The 24,258-nt window shown below is 41.3% G+C and overlaps 1 protein-coding gene across 3 annotated transcripts in view; it reads left to right on the forward strand.

Moving 5' to 3' along the window:
• The window catches only part of larp4b (La ribonucleoprotein 4B), a 51,222-nt gene that overhangs the window by 17,280 nt on the left and 9,684 nt on the right, over positions 1-24,258 (forward strand). Inside the window, exons 3-15 of one of the 3 annotated variants that reach the window (XM_069684436.1) lie at positions 3,617-3,770; positions 7,488-7,661; positions 9,068-9,146; positions 12,174-12,310; positions 12,825-12,928; positions 14,246-14,356; positions 16,200-16,253; positions 18,405-18,611; positions 19,260-19,366; positions 20,456-20,719; positions 22,543-22,588; positions 22,847-23,017; positions 23,148-23,338. In XM_069684436.1, the coding sequence (XP_069540537.1) occupies positions 3,617-3,770; positions 7,488-7,661; positions 9,068-9,146; positions 12,174-12,310; positions 12,825-12,928; positions 14,246-14,356; positions 16,200-16,253; positions 18,405-18,611; positions 19,260-19,366; positions 20,456-20,719; positions 22,543-22,588; positions 22,847-23,017; positions 23,148-23,338 (1,799 nt within the window). The remainder of the gene's footprint in view (positions 1-3,616; positions 3,771-7,487; positions 7,662-9,067; positions 9,147-12,173; positions 12,311-12,824; positions 12,929-14,245; positions 14,357-16,199; positions 16,254-18,404; positions 18,612-19,259; positions 19,367-20,455; positions 20,720-22,542; positions 22,589-22,846; positions 23,018-23,147; positions 23,339-24,258) is intronic. The other 2 variants (XM_069684437.1, XM_069684438.1) reach the window with 2 other exon arrangements.

Consider the following 24,258-nt stretch of genomic DNA (forward strand, 5'->3'; position numbering starts at 1 on the left):
GTAGTACTGATGCATTATACTCCTAAGTGCTCAGCACTCATCTGTCTCATTGTCCCCTGGAGCTCAGTATTTGTCAAAGAGGGAAGATGAGCCTCAGGTCTGCAGACAGGCAAGTCCAAATTCAGCTGTTTTTGTTTTCTCCCCTGAAGGACTCCTGCATGTCTGCTGTCTCTGTATTTCTGTCTGCCCCTGCAAGCTCGCCTCCATCAGAGAGGCAGACCAATAAACTCAGCGCTATGCCGGCTGCCCTCCAATGACACCAACAATAACTCGTCTCTGTCCACGCTTCATGATGAATCACATCCTCTCGTCTCCTCCCAAAAATACACCCCCAATCAGGGCGGCAGCTAACCTTTTCCTACTCTGTGAAGGAAAGGAACATTTTAAATTTTGAAAGGTCAAGCGGTCCCCAGAACGTACACATCCGGTGATGTCAGCGTGAGTTTCTATGGCAGCCAGCTCGGACGGGAGTGGGAGTTTTACATTAGTGCAGGGCTGGTTTATTAGCAGAAGCGAGGGCGTGTGTGTGTCTGTCTGGCCAGACGCATCCCGAATCAACTCCTAGTGCAGCGTTTGTGAAATACGACCCAGGAACAATGTCTCCTGCTGCTCATCTTGTATCAAGTCAGGCTTATCTCTCTCTTCTCTCTCTCTCTCCCTAACTGTCTTTCCTTTTAATCTGTTTCATTCGTTTCTCTGACTAATACTATATTTAACTCAAGTTCACACCTCTTGAATAAGAAGCAGTTTTCCCAGCCTTTAGTTTGCCTCAGCAACACGGCTCGTTAGCAGAATAATCTATTAAAACCAAGGCTCAAGAGGGCTGATTTAATTTGAGCGACGCCTCAGGGTTGATTAAGCACGTGGATCACTGAAGCAGGCTTTGTTTGAACTCAGGTGTTCAACCCGAAACACACCCTCTCCAGCTCCAGTGTTATGCCGGAGAATGACTCAGTGCAACAGCGACAACACAAAAGCAGACACGGCTGCTTGAACAGGAGCAAGACAGCCAGTCAGCTTCTGCAACGTCAGCGTAGCCCACCGGGGAAGCAGAGCCTCAGTGCTGTCATCAGATTTGTTGAATCAAGCCAGCAGCTCGGATCGGAGGGGCCAGACGGAGCGTGGCAGTTGCCGGGATTTGATGGGCATGACTTAGGGAAGTGCGGTGGTGGTGTGCGACTTCATTTGAAGGAGCCTGGGTCATGGCTGAAGGTGTAAAATGGTTGGGAATCTTCCTCTGCCTGCCTGTGGAGATACTTAGACTCTGTTAATGTGTGTTAAATCATGGATTGGATGCAGTGGAGCCTCATACCACCAGCGACAGGAAGCGCCTGGCCTGCTATTCCTCAGGACCTCAATGAAACGCTGGCTCTGACCACGGCTCTGGGTTACAGTCTGTTAGCCTGTGAGACATGCATGCTGAACTGCTACTTTGATCCTGTGAGTATGTCCAGCAGGCGGCAGGTCTTTATGGGCCTAGTCCCTCTCAGCTTGCAGCAGAGTCTCTGCTGTTTGAAGCCGTTCCTGTCGGAGCGTTTTGTTCTGAGGAGTCTCGATGGGTGATGAGTCGGTCATACGGCATGATTGATGAATGCCTGTTTGAGGATTTGTGTTGCTCAAGTCAGAAAAATCATTAAAACTTTGTACTTTAATTGTTTGTGCCTTATCTCTTGGTGTAATGTTACAGGAAAACAAGTCTTTCCTTTCAGCAAATCTCAATTATTGGCAGCAGTTTTGTTCAACAACTTGTATTAAAGATATTTGAACACATACCGTATTTATTTTTGCAGTTTAAGTAGAAAAAAAGATACTAAATATTTTTTCCTTGCTTGTATTATATAGTTAGCTTAGCAAAGAGGAAAGTACTTTGATGCTCGCTTTAATCTGAAAATTTCCTTTAAGAACATTGTGCAATAATAGTTTTCCTGATGAGTCTGTCAGACACAAAACCATCGTGTAAGTGTTACAGACATTCAGGATGGTTAAAGCATATCACCCTTTGCTGTTAAATAGTTAAGTTTCGCTTCAGGCCGCTGTTTGCCCTCCTGGCTCATCTGCAAACACGTCTGTCACTAACTTTTAATCGGCAAATTATCAAATAAGAAAATTAGACTAGTTATTCTTGTATATAATATGTGTGATGCACCTTGCTTCATTTTTTCAGCTTTCACTGGGAAAATTTAGTCAACTAAAAATGCTGTTAACATTTCTTTAAAAAGCAAAATATGGGACAGTTTATTGGCAAAATATAAACGAGACGGTGTCACTTGTGGAATCCTATAACTGTTCTTTCACCACTTTTAACATGAAGCTTGATAATGGATCCTTTAGCCTTCTTGTGTCATGTTAAACTTTAAAAGACATTATGCCTTTAAACGGTTACAATCTTGTCTTAATGGGAATTTATTGTTTTTGTGTCTGTGCTCTTTGCCTTGTCTGATGTTAGCCTAGCTCTTGGCTGTTATCCTTGTTATGCCAGAGTTTTATGCTACTGGTTGGTTAAAATGTACAATACATGTCATTCATATTAATTCATATATAAATATGCAGGGTTTTTCCTGGCTCAAAAGAAGGCGGAGGTGGTACCTTCCTTACTGTGTACACATGTGCACGTGTACCATGCGTATAATTGTATAATTAAAGAAAGGACAATTATTACTTTGAAGCCTGTTTTAATGAAAACTAAACTAAACTAAAAAAATAAATGTGCACTGTTCAAATTTAAATTTAATACAACAAAAGAGCTAATGTGTTCATTTACACACTTAGAATCAAAGTTTAAAATAAAAATTGAACAAATATAATAGTTTTTATCTACATGGGTCAAAACCAGAGGCATTTCAGCACCCGGTTTGTCGTTTTGTAAAACCTCTTTATGCACTCCTTGTATGATCAGATGATGTCTGCAATGTTTCACTTGCATCTTAATTCTCCTCCGCACAAACTCGCTTTGAAAAGTAACTGCTTACTTTGATTTTTCAAGACGTGCCGGCGAAGCTGACAACGTTACACTGGTCGGATGTTACGTTAAGGAAAACTTAATAAGAAACTGGACGTGCTTAGATGCAAAAAGAAAACATTCATATGTTTAAAGAAACACAAAATATCAAAGCATTGCCTTACCTGTAGCTAAAAGACACAGATGTTCTCCATGGAAAACGTATCACTCCTTTCACTTTTCTTCCTCTTTGGCAGCTTTGGCGGTGCCTTTTCTGCTGCGCTGAGCTGATTATGATACAGCACCGCAACCACATGGGCCTAATGCCGTATATGCAGTTAGAAATAACAAATTTATCAAGTGCTGTCCTTGTTGGTTTTCTTCATAAAAACACCTGTCAGGCTTTGACGAGAGCCGGGGGCGGTACGAAATCTGACGGAGGTGGCCGCCTCGTCATTTAATATGCAGGAAAAAACCCTGAATATGTTTGCACGATTACTAGTACACTAAAATATTGATGATTTGCTTAAGTTTTACTTAACTGAGCAAGTAAAGTCAACATATCATATTTTAAGTCAGAATTATGTTAAACATCTAGTTGTATAAATATCTGTTTACACATGTGCATAAGCTAAAACTGACCTACTCTAACCAAACTGAGTTCTCTTCTGTTCACAGGAATCAGCCAAGGTTTCAGACCTCAACCCCAATGCGAAAGCATGGGCCAACCACATGTTTAGCCTGGACCCCAGCGGGAGTGCTGACACCACAACTGCTGCCCTGCAGCCATGGAAGGAAGGCTGCGATAGTTCGGCCGACCCCGGCCCAGAAGGTCAGCAGACGAAATAAGCCCATCACTTCTGTTCTTTACATCTGTTATGTTGCCATTACAACAAATTCAACTAAAATACACATTTATACACAAGAGTAGCGAGTCAACAAAGTAATCTAAACACACTCATGTAAATAGGATGCACATGACAGTTAATGAGCAACAGATCAGTTGATAATTGTCAGTCAGAGCATGCTCATTAAAGAGGATGAAAAGTTCCCCGCCACTTTTTAATTGTTGGCGTTTGGTGCTTAAATTAGTCAAAGTACCGAATGCATTACACCCATTAAGTTGGAGTGACATGTTGTACACCAGAGCCAAATGACACGTCACAGGGCCCATTTGACTTCCAGCATCATGCAACAAAGTTCTGCAGGAGGAAGTAATGCTGTTTTTAAATGAAAATGTTGTAGTGTCGATGTAGACCACTGTGGTTAGTTAATTTGGTCTTCTAATTTTGAAGCAGTGGTCAGAATAGATGCATCATTTCAAGTTTAAGAGCGAGGTTGAGGCATTTGTACCTGATACATACATACATACATTTGTTATAATCCAATTGATACCATTCATGTTGGCCTCTCCTCTCAAACCTTTATTTTACCTTGCAGTCTGTTTCCGTCCATTCATGTCTTGTTTCACGTCATCCGGAGACGCCTCCTAAATCATTCATACTCAATTTAGTATGAGCTATGAATATTCCTGCCACAGTCACCGCTCTCTCTACACAAATGACCATAATCACTCACTTTAATGTGCCCAGCCAAGTATAGCTAACACAGAGGCAACAAGGATATGGTGGCGAAACAGAAATTATTGATTAGTCCGCGTTTGACTCTGACTGACGTCCTGGCTTACATCATCTCCTACGTCTGTGAGGACATTATGGAAATTCATTCCTGAAGACTGGAGACTTAATATAGTCTGGGTATTCATGTTTTAGTGCCGTCAGGGAAGGAAACCTCTTTTTCTTGGCACTGACTGTGAATCCTCCCCAATTACCAATCGTTGTTACTATAGATTTATATGTAGGAAACAACAGGACATATCAGTGTTTAGTAGGTGTTATGAAGGTGACAGTAATTCTTTGCATTCAGGATTTCAACTGGAAACTACTCACATTTGAACCTCCACACTTTCACTGCTTTTAACCATGTTTCCGTTTAACATCGTGCCAGTTTTCCATTATTTTAAATCACCCTTTTTTTTTTCAATCGCAAGCGTCTTTGATTTTTTCCAAACTTAAATTATGACAATTACAGAAAAAAGTCTATGCAGTTGGGGAGGTATTTATTTAAGTCTGTCCGAACATGACAGCTTCTTTGAGTCATTTATCTGTATAGGAACCTATTCAGCAAATCAAGTATTTACTGTAAAATCCAGATTATACACAATAAAACACAATAAACACAATAAAATACCTCTCCCTGCATTTTATACTGGTATATTGGTCGCACTGGTCACAGGACCCACTTTTTAATTGAAAATAGTTTTTTTTAAAGTGCGTCTTATACACATAATTTTTACTGTATTTGTTAGACCAGGGGTCTCCAACCCTGCTCCTGGAGAGCTACCTTCCGCATTTCTCCCTAATCTAAAACACCTGATTTGAATGTTTTGCCCATTATCAATCCCCTTAGACGCTTCAGTTGGTTGAAGACGAGCAGATAATTCAAATCAGGTGTGTTAGATTACAGAGAAACCTAAAGCATGCAGGAAGATGGCTCTCCAGGAGCAGGGTTGGAGACCCCTGAGTTAGACCAAAAAAATGGAGCCCAAATGATATCGTTTGGTTGACTTGACTTATTTTTCTTCTGGTATGTGCTGATTTGAAGAACTCATTATGTAGAAAAGTGTGCCTGTTAGTGAGTCGAGCAGTGCAACACCATAGTTTAAAATCCTTTTTAGCACTGTCTGCAGCACATGTTGTAGAGCCTCACAGCTGAGCTCTACAACAGGGTTGACAATGTTTGACTTAATACATAACATTAAAAACTATCACAGTCCAAATAGGAATGACCTTGGTAAATGAGTATTTTGTTTTCCTTCTAAAATCAGTGACCTATTGGTCTCAAAAATCCCGTATCAGTCAGGCTTTAATAAAGCCTATAGCTGTGTCTCGATTCAGGGGCTGCAGCCTTAGAAGGACGCGTTCTACAGAGGATGAGTCATTTGTAGCCTGTGTAGACCGTTATGGCCGAACTGAAATGAGACGGTCTGTTCCTGTTGGCGTCACCAGCTGTTCCCACCCTTACCCTTGCGTCACCAAACGCTGCTCCTGACGCCTAGTAACAGGTAGCTAGCGGGCTAACTAGCTAGCATAACCAACATCACGTAACTTAACCTATTTATTTTAAAGATAATTTGTTTCAAGGCCCTTTTCTTTTATTTTACCATGTGTATCGCAGCTATTCGATTGATTTAAAACCAAAAACTTTTACATTAAAATGTGTATTCCTCTGTCGCTTAAGAGCCCGAGATCTCATTTGAGCTGGCGCGCAATGGATCTCAGGACGCTTGGGCCAAGAAGGATGCACCTGATGGATCCTTCGTGGCCCAGGAATAGGAGGATGCATTTGAAGGAGCCTTCGAAATAGCACAGCCTTCGATGTGCTGCTGTGACGCAATTGGCCTTCAGATACATTTTTTGAAGGATGCAGTCCCTGAAATGGGACACAGCTTGTGTATTATGTGTATTACATTTAGGTACGCATTCCAGCTTCTCCTTTTAAACACCTCGTGTAGTAGCAGTGTTTGTGTTGCTCCGTCTCCTTCTGCTTATAATTCGTAGAACTAAAACAATTTTCTCAAAAAAAAAAACATTAAGAAACTGAAGTCTTAATTATTTTAAACCAGTTTAAGATTTAATTATTTAATACCTGTACGTTTAACAAAAGAGCCACCCCCCTTATAATACATGTAGGCGAGTTATCTTCCCTGAACATTTATATAAAATATATTCACTTTTTGAGCACGTGTTGCTCAAGGTTTTCCAACGCACACCTGGGTCAACAGGACAGCATGGCGACAATACAAGCGGCAACCCCGGTGTTGAAAAATGGAGCCAATACAGAAGTGCAAAAAACTGCAGTTCCTCGAGTGGCCACTTGAGGCTCCAAAAGCTGAGGGTCCAAAAGTGGTTAGGGCTGTCGCCTCACAGCTAGAAGGTTCCTGGTTTGGACGTAGTGGGCCTTTCTGGAGTTTGCATGTTCTCCCCGTGCATGCGTAGGTTTCCTCCGGGTATTCAGGTTCCAACCACAGTCCAAAGACATGCTCGCTAGGTTCATTGGTGACTCTAAATTGCCCGTAGGTGTGAATGTGAGCGTGAAAGGTTGTCTGGCTCTCTGTGTCAGCCCTGTGATTGACTGGCGACCTGTCCAGGTGTAACCCCACCTCTCACCCAATAACAGATGGAATTGGCGTCAGCCCCCCCTCGACCCTGAACAGGATAAACGGTATAAATAAAGGATGGATTGATGGATGATGCTGGTCTTAAAGGGAGCAAACCGATTGGCCAGCTTTTTGGCACTTAACAGAAAAAAGGGACAAATAAACGTGTTTTTCCATTAAACATGTATATCTTTGCCTGTTTAGACACAGGGATACGTTTTGAGGCATTTAATCCCTCAGAAGGCGTCTCTTTCCCTCTAAATGAGCATTAAAGTTTCCTGTCTTAGCACCTTCAATAATTATTATACCTCCCCTTGTTGATTGTCACAGGCTATGAAGCCAGTGAAGACAAGGCTTACAAGGAGCCCCTACTAACCGACCCAGATGAGCCTCCACCGGTCTCAGTAATGCTGGCTGAGCCGGCCCCCGTGGCCTCCGTCACCCTGGAGTGCTCCGAGCCAGCCTACACAGAATACTCCGAGCCTGGGCAACCAGGGCGCACAGGTGGGCTGGTTAGTGATTGGTTGTTTGTCAGAGTGGGCTGTGGGATTTTTGCAGCTCAGTGGGGGATATCCATGTGTCTACAAGGCCTGAAGACCTCATAAAGTTTCCAATTATACACTGTTTTTGTTAATATGCGACACCCTCAACGAATCTAACTAATTAGGAATTCAGTATTCTGATATTATTGGACCATTATAACACAGTGAAAACTTGTTGCCTTGGTTTCCTGTTTATCCTGCTTATATGTGGCTGTTGGAGTAAAAAACACTGAATACAATTTTACATGTTTATTAATGTGAGAAACATTGTGAGCTTTGAAAATGTGAGTTTTTGCATGTAAAGTAAAAAAAAAAATCATCAGTTACTGAGTGATGGAGTCTAAGTGATTTAATTACAATCATTACATCATGTTGTTGAGAGCCTCAAGTACCATAATCTATTGTCCGAAGGAATACAGTGACTGCTAACGAGCTATTTGTTGTTTTTAATGTTTTATTTATTAGAGCTCGAAGATTTTTCGACCAAGACAATTTCTGTGACAACACATTTATCTCTTAACGCCCTCTTTCTGAAGGAAATGTCAAATACAACACTGAAGGGAGGGCTGTAATCTGTGAAGTGTTTGTACAGTTTGCAAAAAGCTCTAGGGGGCGCTTCACTACTGTTTTACCTGACTCTGATTGTCCTTTGGAGGCAGGCAAATGATGACAGATTCAGACTGACTGCTTGTTAGCCCTTTTATAAGATGTATATAAGAATAAGACACCTAAATTAATTTGTGAAGCAAATATGTTATCTAATTATAGATTATTTCTATCCAATTTAAGGCCTCAGGGTTCATTCCAAAGATGCTCTTATCATTGATTCATTCATTTCGAAATGAGCGTAGTACCCTGGATTTGACTTGTCCAGGATTTAATTAAACGTTCCCTTTTCCTATAGCAGCGGTTCCCAACCTTTTCCGACTTATGGCCCACTTGAAAATCTCAAAAATGTTCGCGGCCCACATCCGACCATAAACAGTACGGAGGCCAGATAATGCGTTCTCAGAGCACTTTGATAAAAGAAGCTGTCCATCGTGACCACACAGAAATCAGAAACTGAAAGTGAGGGGCCGTCTGCAATAGGCTAATTAACAAATAATTGATTACAATTGAATTTATACAATTACAATTTATACACGTTCAAGTACTAACAAGCATGCAGCATGTTTTAAGCATAATGCATTTTTTCTTGTGTGTTTTTTTTAATTGTAATCCATGGTCTTCCCAACCAACATCTCACCTCAAATTTAATTTATATCATCCTTACATTTTCTTGGATGAATGATGTTTTGCTCCCAGAAAAGGGGAACTGTTAAGTTGATCATAAATTCACTGAAACATTTCCCTCTTGTGCATTAACAGGCAGTGATCCACAGCAAGAGAATCCCCAGGAGGGCTTGAGGGAACACCTGAAGAAGACCTTGGAGTTCTGTCTTTCCCGGTAACTTTACCTTGATAACGTAACACCACATTACATCACAACAAGGCACGCGGTGTATTTGTGAGCAGACTGTGAGTAGGTTTGTCTACAGAGAAGTTCGAAAAGAGGAGGTGAAGTCATTTAGGTCCTGTAAATTATAGACCTAACAGTGTGAAATCACGTCGTCAGCGTTCATTGTATAAAATAAGTACTTCTTGTCTTTAGATGGATGGAATTTCCCTTTAATGCAACTCAGGGAAGAGGGGAAAACTACTAAAGTTATTCATATTTTTTTCAACAGCAGTCGGCTTAAAAAGCTAAAATCTCAGACCAATCTACTTATCTCATTGCTCAGCAGCTATTACACACTCGTTAATGGGAAAAAGCACTTAAATCGAGCCACAGCAAGAAAAATGGCGGTTCTTAAGTGATCGTTAAAGAACACCTGACCAGAGAAGAAAGGCTCTTGTGGGTGACTCAGTGGAATCCCCTCTCTGTTTATTCTGCTTCATGAAACGGATCGTCTTGCTGCGATATAAAAATATTCCTCGGGTGATCAGTTTGACTTTATCAGCATCACAAGAGGAAAAAGAGGGTTTCCTTCAAGCTGTAATTAGGGCATTTATGGCTACGTCTGATCACTACCTTTTAATTTTAAAACAACCTTTGAAAACCAAAACAATCCCCATCCAGACCAGTAGAAGTAGACCAGTAGCCCCTAGTAGATTTTTTTAAGCCAAGTAAAAGGAAAAAAGCCTATAATAAGTGATGCAGTACTGTGCTGTGTATGTAATAAACAAACATAACCTTGAACATAATAGCTTGGATGCCACAGCTGGAAGTTTCTGGCCTTTACAGACTGCTTGCTACATATTGAATATAAATTGTGCTTTATTGAACTTTTTGTCTTATTATTTAAGTAGTCATGCATGGCTTTATTTTTATCAATGAACATAAACAATCACATGTATCTGCGACTGTTCTTTTAAGTACCTCAATTTGAGAAACACTGGCTCAATCAGGCATTGTAGCACCGCAACAGAACTCATCTCCGTCCATACTGACATGTCTGAAAACCCATATCACATGACTATTCAGGTACAGTTTGTGTGCTGGTTTAAACCAATGACTCTATAGATAGACGACGTGTCTCCATGTATTCTCACTGTACTAGAATGAAGCCAAAATAGCCCCCGTAATGGGGGCTCCCATCTTGCGCTGGTGATGTCATTTGGAGTCAGACCTGCACAGTAGAGATCACATAGAGGGTTTTGACTCACTTTAGGGAGCTGTCATGTCGTCCATGTTTTTATACAGTCTATGGTTTAAACAGACGCACAAAAAGGCACTGGTGATCTCCCAAAAACTCTGATGCTCCTGTAGTTCTTTGTTTTTTTAATATGTATTTTGTTATGACTTGAACTATTAAGTGTTCGTGACATAAGAAGCCTTTAATTTTTGCATATTTTAAGGCAATGCATGTGGAATCTGGTCAGCAGCACATTGTTCAATTAGTTCATTGTGACATATTAATTTCATAAGACTAATCAACACGAGAGACAGGACTCATTATGAACTTTAATATGATTTTTTCTGTCAGCAGTGCAGTGTGGGACTATGCACTGTTTTTGTTAGTGATCAGGCATCTCTCTCTCTCTGTCCCTTTCTCTGTGGGCGTCAGGCGTGGCCTGAATGAAAGCCTCATTTCATGCTGCTGAATGCCTCTGTGGTGGTGGTGGCAGTGAGCCTGCTGGTTTGGAGGGACTGACTATGGTCTTGCTTTTTCTCCTCTTAACTACTTGGAGCAAGTCATCAAGTAAAGTTTACTGTGCTGTCAGCTTTGCCAAAATGACAACGACCAGACACGAAGGCGAGATGAAAGAGAAGACTTAGAAACCAGAAGGGACGAGTTATCAAATACTAAATGAGAAAGGAAAACCGACAATCACCTAGCTAAGAGTGCAGAAGAAGGGTCTGCAGTGCGAGTATTTAACTCTGATTTGCCCCTAAAATTAAATGTATACGAACAAGCACTTATTTACAAGTGAGCAATTAAGCTAATCATGCACTAATCTTTCAAATAGAATAAAGCGGGGTGCACACTACAAGATAATCAGGCTGATTTTGGGCCTGATTCCCCCTTTCAGAGAAAAGTTTCAAAGTCCTGATTTATTGATGGTTCTAAAGATGATCTCTCCAGATGTTCCTGTAGTGTGAGGGATGTTAAGAGTGACTTTACTTCCCCCGATCTGCTCAGAAGAACATCGTGGTATCCTGTTGTGTGGGGGGAACCCCGAGGACAGCCGAGCATGCTCTCTGTAGATCATCAGGTGGAACCAAACGAAGCCAATCAGGAAGCACAACAAACTAAACTAAAGCTAACATGAGGCACAAATTAACATGTCCAGCCTGTGTTCACGCCGTCTCCACCACTTCATCCACAGTTTGTTCTTTTGTCTTCGTTAATTTTCAGTAAAATTCCATCATCGCCAATTCTTCCTGCCCGTAGTCCGCCATGTTTGTTTACTCTAAAGTCTCGTTTGACCGCCAGAGATTCAGTGAGAGTTCCAGCTGTGGGAGTTGGACTCTGGTTGTTGGTGAATTAATCTGTTAGTGTGTGGTGTGCTGTTTGGGTCACAGCGTCGCTCTCCACACTACAGGAACAAAACTGTTCAATCTGTCGTCATGTGTGGGCTCTCTCACATTTACATTTCTTTGTACTCCTCCCGTAAGAAAAACACGAAGAGCCCTGTGAATAACTAAAGCAGTCAAGTGTGCAACCGCTCAGCTTCAAGAGTTTCACTTGTGGCATGAAGAGCACCAGTTCCCAAATGTGTTAGTGTTATTTTTTTTTTTAAATAAAGCTCCTTGATGTTCGTCAGAGGAGTTGGATCATTAGGCTAGCTGTTAGATTAGATGTTTACGTGGAGGACTGGTGTGACTGGAGAAGAGCATTTAATTCAATCTGAGTGCAAAAGGTTAAATATCACCTCTGCACATACTGACAGTGTGTCACTAACCACCTCTGCCCTCTTCTTTGTCTCTCAGGGAGAATCTGGCCAGTGACATGTACCTCATCTCCCAGATGGACAGCGACCAATATGTGCCAATTGTGACAGTGGCCAACCTGGACCACGTCAAAAAGCTCAGCACGGACGTGGAGCTGATCGTAGACATTCTACGATGTGAGTGTTGAGTGCTTGACTTCAACGGTTAATTAACACCCCGTGATTTAACCCCCCAACTACAATGTTGAAGTAAAGAAGGACTTAGATGAGAAGACTGGAAGACAACATAACATAGCACACACAGTGAATTTTTATCAGCCTGAGCTTTGAGTTGATTTCCCCGGAGAGGTTATTAAAGGGCAACGAGCAGTCTTACCTGCTTGTGTTCGATTAATACTTAATGTACTACTACTATCATAAATGCTATCTGGCTATAAGCGTTTATTTTAGAGAGCGATGTGAGCATTGTCAACATTTTGTACATAAACTGTAATGTGATTTTCTACACAAACTGTAGCTAATTTGTGCTAATGTGAGACCTTGTGTCTATTCAATCTTTCACACTGAAATTCAGGATAACGTTCATTAACAATTTGCTGTTTAATCAACCAATAGTAAAAGGGTTCAATGGCTTTTTTTCCCCCCCCAACTTAAAAACATCTGCACGTCCTTCTTTCATTCAAACTTCCAGCTCTGCCATTGGTTCAAGTGGATGAGAAGGGGGAGAAGGTGCGACCCAATCAGAACCGCTGCATCGTGATCCTCAGAGAGGTTCCTGAGAGCACGCCCATAGAGGTTAGTGGATGTGCACTGTGTTTTATTTATACTGAGGCCACAACAAGATGGTCCTTTCTGTCCATGGAGACAATTGTCTGTCATGTGATTCTCCCAGCACGAGTCAACAAAGTAAGACTAAGTAATCATTGATATTGTTTATGTAGGCTTCAGTCTACCCCTTTCTCTGCTGAAAGAATTCCTCCAGGAAAGGAATTTTGTCCGTCCTTAAGGAATTTCGCACTATGCCCATATTAAGAAATATTGTTTCTAATTAGGTTTTTGAATGCCATGTTTTAAATGATACAATCCATTATTTTAACATTCGATAGCACCCAAAGGTACCGAAGATTTGAAAAAAAAACACATCTACGATCAGTTTTCAACCCAAACCTGCCAAGAGCAAAAGAGAGAGAGCAGCTGTGGTTGAGCGACATAGACCGGAAGTGAAGAGAGCGAGCGCCTTTAATGTGAATAAAGCACGCATAAACGACAAACTAACATGACCTTATAATCTCAGAGAATAGGCTGTTCCAGTTTTCCTCTTATATCTTATGTTTTGTTTTTTCTCAAACATTTTCGGGAAAAAAGCTGAACTGAATCCCGCAGTGATCGTAAGTCAATCAATCAGCCATTTCTGAGGGATTTGATGTCGGCACCACGACTGCACAAGAACCACACGCAACTTAATGAAGTGTTCCTTTGAAACTGACATGCATGTTGACATTTCCGACACGCTGCTTTTTTATGTTTTGGTATCGGATCAATCAACAAATAATGAATCACTATTGCATTCTTTATATCGTTTACAATACATTACCAGTGTGTTTTCATGTCAAAGTGGCTCGCACCTTGCAGAGAAAATAGACCAGACTGACGAGCCATCACTGACCGTGTACGTAGACCAACATGCGTAACCGGTTCAAAATCTTCTCGGTGGTTAGGGTTAGCCAATGACATCCCTAGTCCGGCCCATATCCCCAACCAGATGCCCTCTTTTGCTACCATGGACTGTATAAAAACAGTGACAAACAGTGACATTACGGCTGTAGTCATCTTTTTTTTCTCTTTGCAGCCAGTATTGACCATAGTTCAGTGACAGGGTGGATACAGCTCAGTCACTTTAATGTGTTAACACACCAGACATTAAACATGCTTACACACAGAATGAAAGTTGTTTTTGATGTAAATGTTTAATGTCAAACTAAGTGATACTTTTTCCTTTGACGTATTACTTGATTAGTTTAGTTTAACTGTTATTTACTGGTGCATAGTCACGATGAAAATAAATGTTTGTAATGTGTAATGACTAAAGTAACACCTTCTCCTGTTTTGCAGGAGGTCGAGGCTCTTTTTAAAGGGGACAACTTACCCAAGTTCATCAACTGTGAATTTGCCTACAACGACAACTGGTTCATCACTTTTGAATCAGAAGCAGATGCACAGCAGGTAACACATCAGAGAAGATCATTTATTTTCTATTATATTCTTCTAAGTTCCAGTGAAAGGGAAGTTAGTAATGTGATGTGTTTCAGAGTGAAACAGAGCATGTTGGTGGGTTTAAATTCTGTCCGATTAGTTGGCTTTGTCCTAGCAAACAGCACAAAATAGAGCTGCAGATATAGAGCTGAGCTTTCACCTGTGTTGCTATGTCAGAAGGATTAATTAGGGACCTCAACAAAGCTCTATTAGAAATGTTAATGAAGTTAATAGACAGGGTATCAGTGCACGTCCTGCATGCTAAAGTCAGAGCATGTGTGCAGAAGACAATCTCTTTAGTGGCTTTAAGTCATTATAATTCTTTCTCTTCTATTTTGTCGTGCAAGGTGTTCTTACAATGACCAAAAATATTAGTTGGACATCCAACTAACTTGTGCCAGCATCAATCTAAATTCTTTTACGACTTGGTGGAGTGTTTGCTATTTGATTAATGCGTTATGTGTCTTTTACGCTTCTATTCTTGTTTGTGTTTTGTGATTAGTTTTTTTTATTTATCTCAAAAATATAGTTTTTGAGTGGGTTTTTATAAAACTTAGTAAAAAAAAAATGTAAGTATCAATTTAAGTAAAATGTTCAACACATGCGTGGGACATTTTGGGCAGAAATGTGAGTTTGTATCTGTAGAACAGGTCAGGCAGCCGGCACAGATCGGGCACCGACAAGGGGAGTAGCTAGTCGCCCCAAATCACTTTGATATAGGTAGTTTTATGTGACCCAGCCCGACTACAAGATGACTCAAAAAATGTTCAATGTTTCACAGAAAATTAGATGGGCGTATTAGGGCCAGTGTAGAAAAAAAGCGGAGCCAGAGGAGAAGAGAAATATTCAGAGAAAAAACTATGCCGGCCCAAGTTTTTGCATCTTTTCATGTTTCTGTAATAAAATTTAGAAATGCCAAATTGATTAAAGTAGTTTTGTAATTTTTTAATCTGTAATGCAGGTTTGTTTCCTTTTAATATCCGTCATGAGGTCGTAGGGTAACTGTCATGTGTGATGGTAACCTCTGGGGCAAACGGGGAGCATAGGACCGTGTGTTTCTGCAGCAGAGGGTCGCTCAGTCTTTCTCCTCTATGAAGCTGCTTCTTGTGTGCAGAGAAAACAGGCTAAATATGCTCTGAGCTCCGTGCCATGCACGTCTGTGTGAGCAGCAGAGCCAACAGGGCAGAGAAGAGACACAGGTGAATCAAGGGAGGGGGCCGTGAACCCCAGCCTGTTTTTTGCGGGGGTCGTGGCTCAAAAAGCTTCCTATAAACACGATTTAACTAGTTTTTGTTTCTTGCAAATTTCAGATTTTATAATGTCATAAATTTACTAGTTTATTTTTGCAAATTTGCACATTTTCTTCTGGTAAATTTGCGACTTTAATATCTAATTTTTAAGTTTTTTCTCTGAATATTCCTCTTCTCCTTCGGCTCAGTTTTTGTTTTGCTTTTTACAATGACCCGAAAAAGACGTTGTAGAAAATAGATTTTTGCTCTGGAAAACTTTAAATAAAGTTGCCATTTAACTTTAGAGTTATTAACACAGAGATACAGGATTGGATTGGAAAGGTTTTTTCTTCAAGCCCACATTGTATTTTCCTTCTCAGCTTCCGTGGCCCGTTTTTTCTTCAAACTAATTTATCTCTCTGATGTGCTCCATTTGTTTTATTATCCCAACATTGTGTTTAAGATTGTTTGAGTGTTTGTCCAGGTAGTCTTACGATTACTGCGATGAATCAAGTTGTCCTTTGTGTTTCAGTTTCTTAAAACTGCTTAACTAACGCCGTGCTGTTCACTGTCTCTTCATAAAGGCATATCAGTATCTCCGTGAGGAGGTAAAGACCTTCCAAGGGAAGCCCATAAAGGTAGGTTAAATTATGTTACACTTGTCTCGTGCTTTTTTCCAAAACTGTTAACAATATTTGTTGTTTGTACCAACATACTGACCAAGCAATGTCAAACTAAATGTCGACCTAATTCACTAACACTGCATACAGTCCGTAACCGTATTTCAACCTTAATTAAATACCAAATCTACTCTTGTGTTAAAAATGATGCTTTACTTGGAGATTAAACCTGAAATCTATTTTTACATATTTACAGGTCTAAGTAAAACGTTTTGTAATGGCTGCACAAAATCCCTGTAGGCAAATGAGCAAATCAAAGCACATCCACTAAAAGTGCTTGTCGTTGCCACCCTTAACCTCTCTTTTTAAAGCCACCAGGCTCCACTGACAAAAACTGTTATTTTACCTTGAAGATAAGAGTTGCTCCTGTCCAGCGACCATGACTGGTTACTTTTGTTTGTGTAGTGGTGTCATGTTAAACCTCAGCCTGCCCTTATAAAAACACCAAAGTCACACAACAACACAAAAAGACAAACTGGTCTACCTTTAACTCCTGTGTTCTGCGAGGTAAAATTACTGTGTTTGTAAATGGAGTCTGGTGGCTTCAAGGAAAGTGATGTAAGGGGCGAGTTTCTTTCTGTGATGTTGTCAGACACTTGGATTAACAACCTGAGCCTGTCAGTACCAAAAACAAGCCCCTGTACATTTGATAAACAACAACTGTAATGTAGTACTTACATACATTTTAATATTTGTCTATTAGTCGTCATATTTAATAAGTAATTAAGCAACCAAAAGGATATAGACCAAAGCTGCTTAAAGTTTAAATTATTTGTAAGTGCAGGATAAAAGTAAAAATTCTTTACTGCTTCTTCTACTTGTGATTTCATCATATTTGTTTTCCTTTCTTAGTAAACAGTGAATATGTTACAGTGGCTAGGTCTTTAATGTACTCATTACTCATTCAGTCTGTTTATCAAACTCAAAAGACAAATTTGGAATGATGTTCGATCACCGCTTGGACGGAGACGGGTGGAGAAGTTACCGACAGAGCAGGGGGAAGAGATTAGCGCGTCGACACAGGTTTTGTGTTCCCATTGATGGCGATCGGAGCCGAGGCGATAATAACCCGGGTCTTATTACCGATTGTAACCAAAAAAGCCGAGTGTTAGCGGGTTTTTTGACCAGTGGGAAAGCGGCTTTATTAACAACCTCAATTGTCAAGGGAGAATGCTGGGAGGGTCATACACTCACTTCTTTGGAAAACAGTCGTTATTTAAGAGTTGAATCACCATTCAGAGAAATAAAGAGAAGAGATTTTCTTTTTCTATTCTCAGTTAATTTTCTTTATTCAAAGATTTTTGTGTGCCTATATGATTTCCACACGCACAGTTTTTCCTTCAGAGAGGTGCTATAAGTCTGTTTTTGCTAGAATAATTTCCAGTGAAGGTAAAACCTTGCCTTTTTCCTTTAACGGATTTAGGTAGGATTCCTAAGAAATTCCCAGGGTTTCCACCTGTTAAGCTTTAGAGAGAGGAGAAGAAGAAGAGGAGGAGAAAAGAGGCTCTTATATTTATTCTCTGAGCAGAGGGCGTGGGTGTTCCTTTAGGTGTTAGCACACACCAATGATCCCGTCTGCTTGCGTGTGCATGTGTAAATTGTCCCGAGTTGAACGAAAGTTCGTGGTGGATGAGATGTCCTCAGTGAACCTAAAGTTTATTACAGTTGTTGGTGCAGGTTGTGTGCCCTCTTTGTGAGGCCTCTCAGCTCTGTGGCCTTGATGGGTGCTGAGACAATACTGTGTCTGTGAGGGGAGGAAAGGGAGGATACCTGCATCTGTGAAACAAAGTGTCTCAGAGTTTATCTTCTGGGGTCGGTGATGTATAGCTTGACAGATTCTGATGCTCACATCAATGGAAAGTTACCAGACTTTATTATTTTATTATTAAATAGCTTTATTTTTTTCCCTCTGGAATACCCCCAGAAACAGGCTGCGTCTTATATTCTGGATTTAACTAACTTTAATGAGGATTAGGTTGCTTTTTTGACTTTCCTGCAAACACTTAAACACTATTTGTTGTTTCTTTCCAATGTGTCTTTCCTTTAATGTTTCAGAAATGTGCAGTATAAACGTCTTATTTTCCGTCCTGTTTTTGCTCTTTCTACCAGGCGAGGATAAAGGCAAAGGCAATCGCTATCAACACTTTCATGCCAAAGAACGGTTACCGGCCGGTGGAGGTAAACCCATACGCCCAGCAGCGCTACACATCTTACTACATCCCGCCGGTTTACAGCCCTCAGCAGCAGTTCCCCTTGTACAGCCTCATCACGCCGCAGGCCTGGTCCGCCACACACAGCTTCATCGACCCCACACTGGTAAGAATTAGCCGGAGGACCTACAAACAAAAATACAGTCATTTGGAATTACAAATTAAAAAGTCTTCTAAGTATTATATGATCTTTGTAAAAAGGGTTAAATTATCTACATTTTAAAATCTAAAAAATCTGCTTAATTTGTCTCTGTACAACTTTTGACGAGTGCTTTAGTTTATTTCTGACCCTGCTGTAGGGTCAAATGTATTATGGGATCAGTTTCCCTCTTATGTACACGGAAAAAGATAAAAGAAAAATAATGTTCCCAGACTGTTTTTGTTTTATGGGTTTTGGATGATTGTTTAATAGAGAATTTATACTTAAGAGTTTCAGGTTATTCTACTTCTAAAATATTTTAAACTTTTTAATTTGGTGTTTTTTTTTTCATCTAGTTGTATAGATTGTATCTTAGATTTGGAGGCTTATTTGGTCTTAAATTAAAACAGACTCTTTTAAACGCCTCTGGGAATTGGCCGCTTTAACTACTTGATAGTTCATTCAAAACCTGACTTTAAACGATCAAATGTAAGTGTTTGGTCTAAGGTAACTTACTTTCCTCTTGCACTCAGGTCTCACTGCAAAAAGTGTACCTTAATATGCCTTTTTGACTACCTGTTAATGCAGCGGGTGAATCTGTTTTCTGATTACCAGGTTGCACCATTTCACAATAACCAGTTCATCAATGGATTCACCACATCTCACAGCTTCAAACCAGCGTCGTCCCCCCTCACCGTCAGACACTACTCACCCAGGAACAGGTGTGTATCTGTGTGTTTCAGTCACAAAGAAGAGAGGAACAAGTGAGAGGAACAAGAGTATTGTTTTACCAGTATCTGTGCCACATATCAATAGACATAAAACACACAGAAAGTTACATTGTGCAAATACCACCTTCTTATGTCCGTATTTGTATATAACTTGTAAATATCTTGTACGTATAATTAACAGTTGTCATTGACAAATAAGCGTATTTGCGATTACCGTCACCGTCCATGCTTGCTTTGTTTACATGTAGTAGAGGGTTGGACAATCACGTTTGTATACGTCACCACGTTGGCTATGAACTCTGGGTAACTACCAAAGGAAAGTCTGCAGATATGCAGACTCACGGAAAGTCTGCAATTTGGCGTTTAAAAGTCCGCATCAGAGCCCTCGCGCACTTGTTGATTTGACAGTGGGACAGCACTAAGCACTCACACACTTAGCGGGAACGCGCCTCAAAGTCTGTGAGTGTGGAGATCGGGATTTAGACAATGAATGTTACCACGTCAACACTTGCAGAGAGCGGAAAAGCAGCCGCTTAGCTCCGCCTACCCTCTCTGGCAGACCAACCACTGCTGGCTGATGGAAAACGCATCACTAATTGGGCGCCGCTTGGGATTTTTCTATGAATGTCGACACAGACACCCAGTCTGTAATAATACTATAAACTGCAAATAAAAAGGCTTTCATCAGTGGGCCACAGGCTCAATCACCATTGTGTTACCTCATTCAGAGATAGATAGAGACTTAACAGACATTTATTTACATGAAAAACTTTGAGATTGTTACTTTAACATGGAGGAAGAAAATTCAAAAACAGATGCAAAGTTTTCTAAAGTACAGTCTTAGCAGGGTCAACGTATTGTGAAATTGGTGTTTTAAATTGTAAATCTAGTTGAAGCACTTTAATAACATTTTATTTTCAATTGTCATTGTTTTTCAGTCTAACTAGTTTTGAACTTCTCACATGTTGCACCCATATTAGGGGCATTTTGTTCAGTATACAAGTCTGATGAAATTTAATTTAATTTCTGAAATGAACATGATCATGCCTCTTATGTCACACGTGTCCCTATTTCCTGCAGGAATCACAGTAAACCTCACTTGAGGCCGACAGTCCCGACAGCAGACCGCAGCACAGGGCTTCTCGACAACCCGGGCCTCTTTCCCAGCTTCCCCAGCGAGAGGCTCAACGGGGTTCGCAGCAGTCCGCCGATGCGACTCCCCACCAGCCAGCCAAGAACCAGGTTACCCTCCACTGCAGCCTTCCCACGCAGGGACACCGTGGGCACGGGGCGAGTTACTGAGCCCACTACCACAGACTACTCCCTGGGTATCGGACGAGGAAGGTAAAACACGGCCGCAGTGCATGAGAAAAGTCTGTGCCCCTACACACTGCTGTGTCTATATAACGGCACTAAACAGGTGTGAAAATGTATGACAAAGAAATATGACTCTTCAAAGCTGATGCTGAAATCATATCCTGATGATAGCATCTGTAGAAACGGTTAAACATAGATGCTCTTATTAATGCTTTCAAGATTATAAATCGCACGTCAGTAACTTAAATTAACAGACAAAATTAAGTGATAGGATTTTCACAATTTTATTTCAGGTTTAAATATTTTAAAATCAGGTCATCTGTTCATCAGGTTCTACTGGACAAAATGTGATTTCAATATGTGAAAATACGTGCATCATATCTGACATTTTGACATGTTGAAACTAAAAACACACATTTCCATTTACAATCAAATCGTGACACACCTACTTTAGACCTGAAAGAGATTGTCAGACTTCCTGTTTACTCGGACGTATCATGGTTTTCACTCCGTCTCTACACGTTTGCTTTCCTTTTCCAGACTATTGTGCAAAAGTGAAGTATAGTTTCAGCAAAAGAATTACAGCCAGCTTAATGTTTCAACGGGACTGATGATATGTCTGAACGATCTGTTTCTAACTCTACAAGCTCTGCAGGGGAACGTATATAAATACAGTTATGACATTATTTAGAGGTAACAGAAAGTACCTTGAATAATTGTGAAAACGTGTTTTTGTCTCTGATGCAAAATCATTTACACCGATCAGCCATAACATTCTGACCACTGCTGAAGTAAGTAACATTGATTATATCGTTATAATGGCACCTGTGAGTGAGTGGGATATGTCAGGCAGCAAGTGAACCCTTTGTCCTCGAAGTTGATGTGTTGGAAGCAGAAAAATGGGTAAGTGTAAGGATGTGAGCGACTTTGACAAGGGCCAAATTGTGATGGTTAGACGACTGGGTCCGAGCATCTCCAAACCTGCAGCTCTTGTGGGGAGTTCCGGCTCTGCAGCGGTCAGTACCGACCAAAAGTGGTCCAAAGAAGGGAAACCAGTGAACCTGCGACAGGGTCATGGGTGGCCAAGACTCACTGATATGTGTGGGGAGTGAAGGCTGGTCTGTGTGGTCTGATCCATCAGAAGAGCTACTGTAGCTCAAAGTGCTGAAAAAGTTAATGCTGGTTCTGATAGAAAGGTGTCGGAACACACAGAGCATCACAGTTTGTTGTGTATGAGGCTGTGTAGCTGCAGACCGGTCAGGGTGCCCATGCTGACCCCCTGTCCACCGCCTAAAGCGACTACAATGGGCATGTGTGCATCAGAACTGGACCACAGAGCAATGGAAGAAGGCGGCCTGGTCGGATGAATCACATGTTCTTTTACATCACGTGGGTGGCCGGGTGCATCAAGGTGTTGACTTGGCCTCCAAAATCCCCAGATCTCAATCCAATGGAGCATCTGTAGGATGTGCTGGACAAACACGTCAGATCCATGGAGGCCCCACCTCGCAACTTACAGGACTTAAAGGATCTTTTGCTAACGTCTTGGTGCCAGATACCTCAGCACACCTTCAGAGGTTTAGTGGAGTCCATGCCTCGATGGGTCAGGGCTGTGTCGGCGGCAAAAGGGGACGTACACATTATTAGGCAGGTGGACATAATGTTATGGCTGATCTGTGTATGTTGGAACACTGTCAAAAAGGACAGCTCAGTCTGAGACAGAGGCGGGTAACTGCAGGTTGTTTAGTCAAAGATGAAAATTCCTTTATTTTTGTTGACAGTGTGCAAGGTGTAGTCATTGTTTCAGATAGAATGGATGTTTGTAAATTGAAGTGTTCTCTTTCTTAAAGGAAAAATGTTTCTGCTTCTAGGAAAAAGAGGGACGAAAAGTTTACAGTAAGTATCCTTTTGGTGTCCTGCTCCTCATTCTAATGAAGCCTTCTTTATATCTTTAATTAAGTTTGGTATTAATTTAGCTTTTCTCTTTATGGAGAGCTAATATAAAGGAAACGATAGTTGTCCTGTAATGTTATTAAGCACATTAGTCTCATTATTATAATGAGTCAAAAGCTGTCGGCGCTCACAGAGTAGTCTGACTTGTTTCTCTCCATCACCAAACTTTATGCTGACTCTGTTTTGGTTGTCGTCATGTAGAGAGTGACGCCTCAGTCGCCGCCTCCGCCTCCCAAACCCCCGTCTCCGAGCTTCGAGCTGGGTCTCTCCAGTTTCCCACCCCTGCCCGGAGCAGCCGGCCAGCTCAAGACTGACGACGTGTTCGACAACAGGCTGGCCAGCAGTGTAGTCGTTGGAACCCCCAAGGAACGGGTAAGGACTGAAGCTAGCTAGTTACACAGAGATATAACCTTATTTTTACTACTAATAAAAAAGAGGGTAAAAAACAGCTTGCTTCAGTACCTCACATATATTTCTGCCTGTTTACCTCGTTTTATTGCAGAATGTAAGTGCTGATTCCAGTACTGGAGGAGCTCTCTCCCCAGCGGGCCCCAAAGAGCCTCTTCGGTCCCCCACCTCCCCGATGCCCACAAGCTTCCAGCCCTCACCGCCAGCCTCGACCCCAGCCTCAGCCCCGACCGCGACACCCTCCGCCGGCCCGCCACACAGTCCCGCTCCCTCCGTCTCAGCAGTGTAAGAACCACACTGATGATGTTGAATGTGAGATACATCTCTGGGTGTTTACGTAGACTCTATCCACTGTTTTAGGGCAGCAGGTGTAGGTGTTTTTCATATACATTTACAAAAAGAGGCATATTACATGATAAAAAAAAGTACGAGATATCAGCCAATCTTAACAGTTTTTCTAACATACCTAGTAGCCAATGATATTAAAGGATTTACCTGAGAATTAATATAAACTGGAAAGACCCACTGGTGACTGCAGAGGTGTGTAAAAATCAGAGCAGTTCAGTCTTTGGTTATAAAACGAGCACACCTTTTGGCAGCATGGGGAAAACAAAATCCGACAGAAAGCACAATCTTTAAAGACCCCCTCCTGTGAAAATCCAGTGTTTAACCTTGTAAACATCTCCATGCGGTGTTTTTCATTTGCTACAAGACATATCAGGGACAACATCAGCAGTCATCTCCATGGCTGGGCCTGTCTGCTTTTACTGCGGTGTACCAAGGACAGGCTGAACAACACGTTTTCAGATCGGCAGGTTTGAGACGTCACAAACCGAAGGAGCCAATCCCGTTAATGGACGGGGTGACGCTACGCATATCATTATGTGCAACCTATGGCAACCACTTTGGTGATGCTCGAGCCAGCTGTAACCGTCATCGTAATGTTTGCAAACTCACTGACGACCAACGTTAAAGTTACTACTACTTATTACTACATTTCCAGCTCGCTGAGTTTCAGCAAGCTGCCACTAAACGATGGCAGAGACATGTTTTGTTTTCGCGACGGACAGGTCAGTTTAACATTTGCATAGTGGGCGGGGCCTATGCAGATTCAGGATTTTTTAATGACGGAGAAGGAGGAGATTCCTTGAGAGGATTTTTACAAAGTATTTAAACATATTTTTCATAAAAAGACGTATCAGACA

This window comes from Semicossyphus pulcher, unplaced genomic scaffold, assembly GCF_022749685.1.
Source record: "Semicossyphus pulcher isolate SPU_LCO1_2020_fin unplaced genomic scaffold, fSemPul1.0.p SCAF_7, whole genome shotgun sequence".
Classification (NCBI taxonomy): Eukaryota; Metazoa; Chordata; class Actinopteri; order Labriformes; family Labridae; genus Semicossyphus; species Semicossyphus pulcher.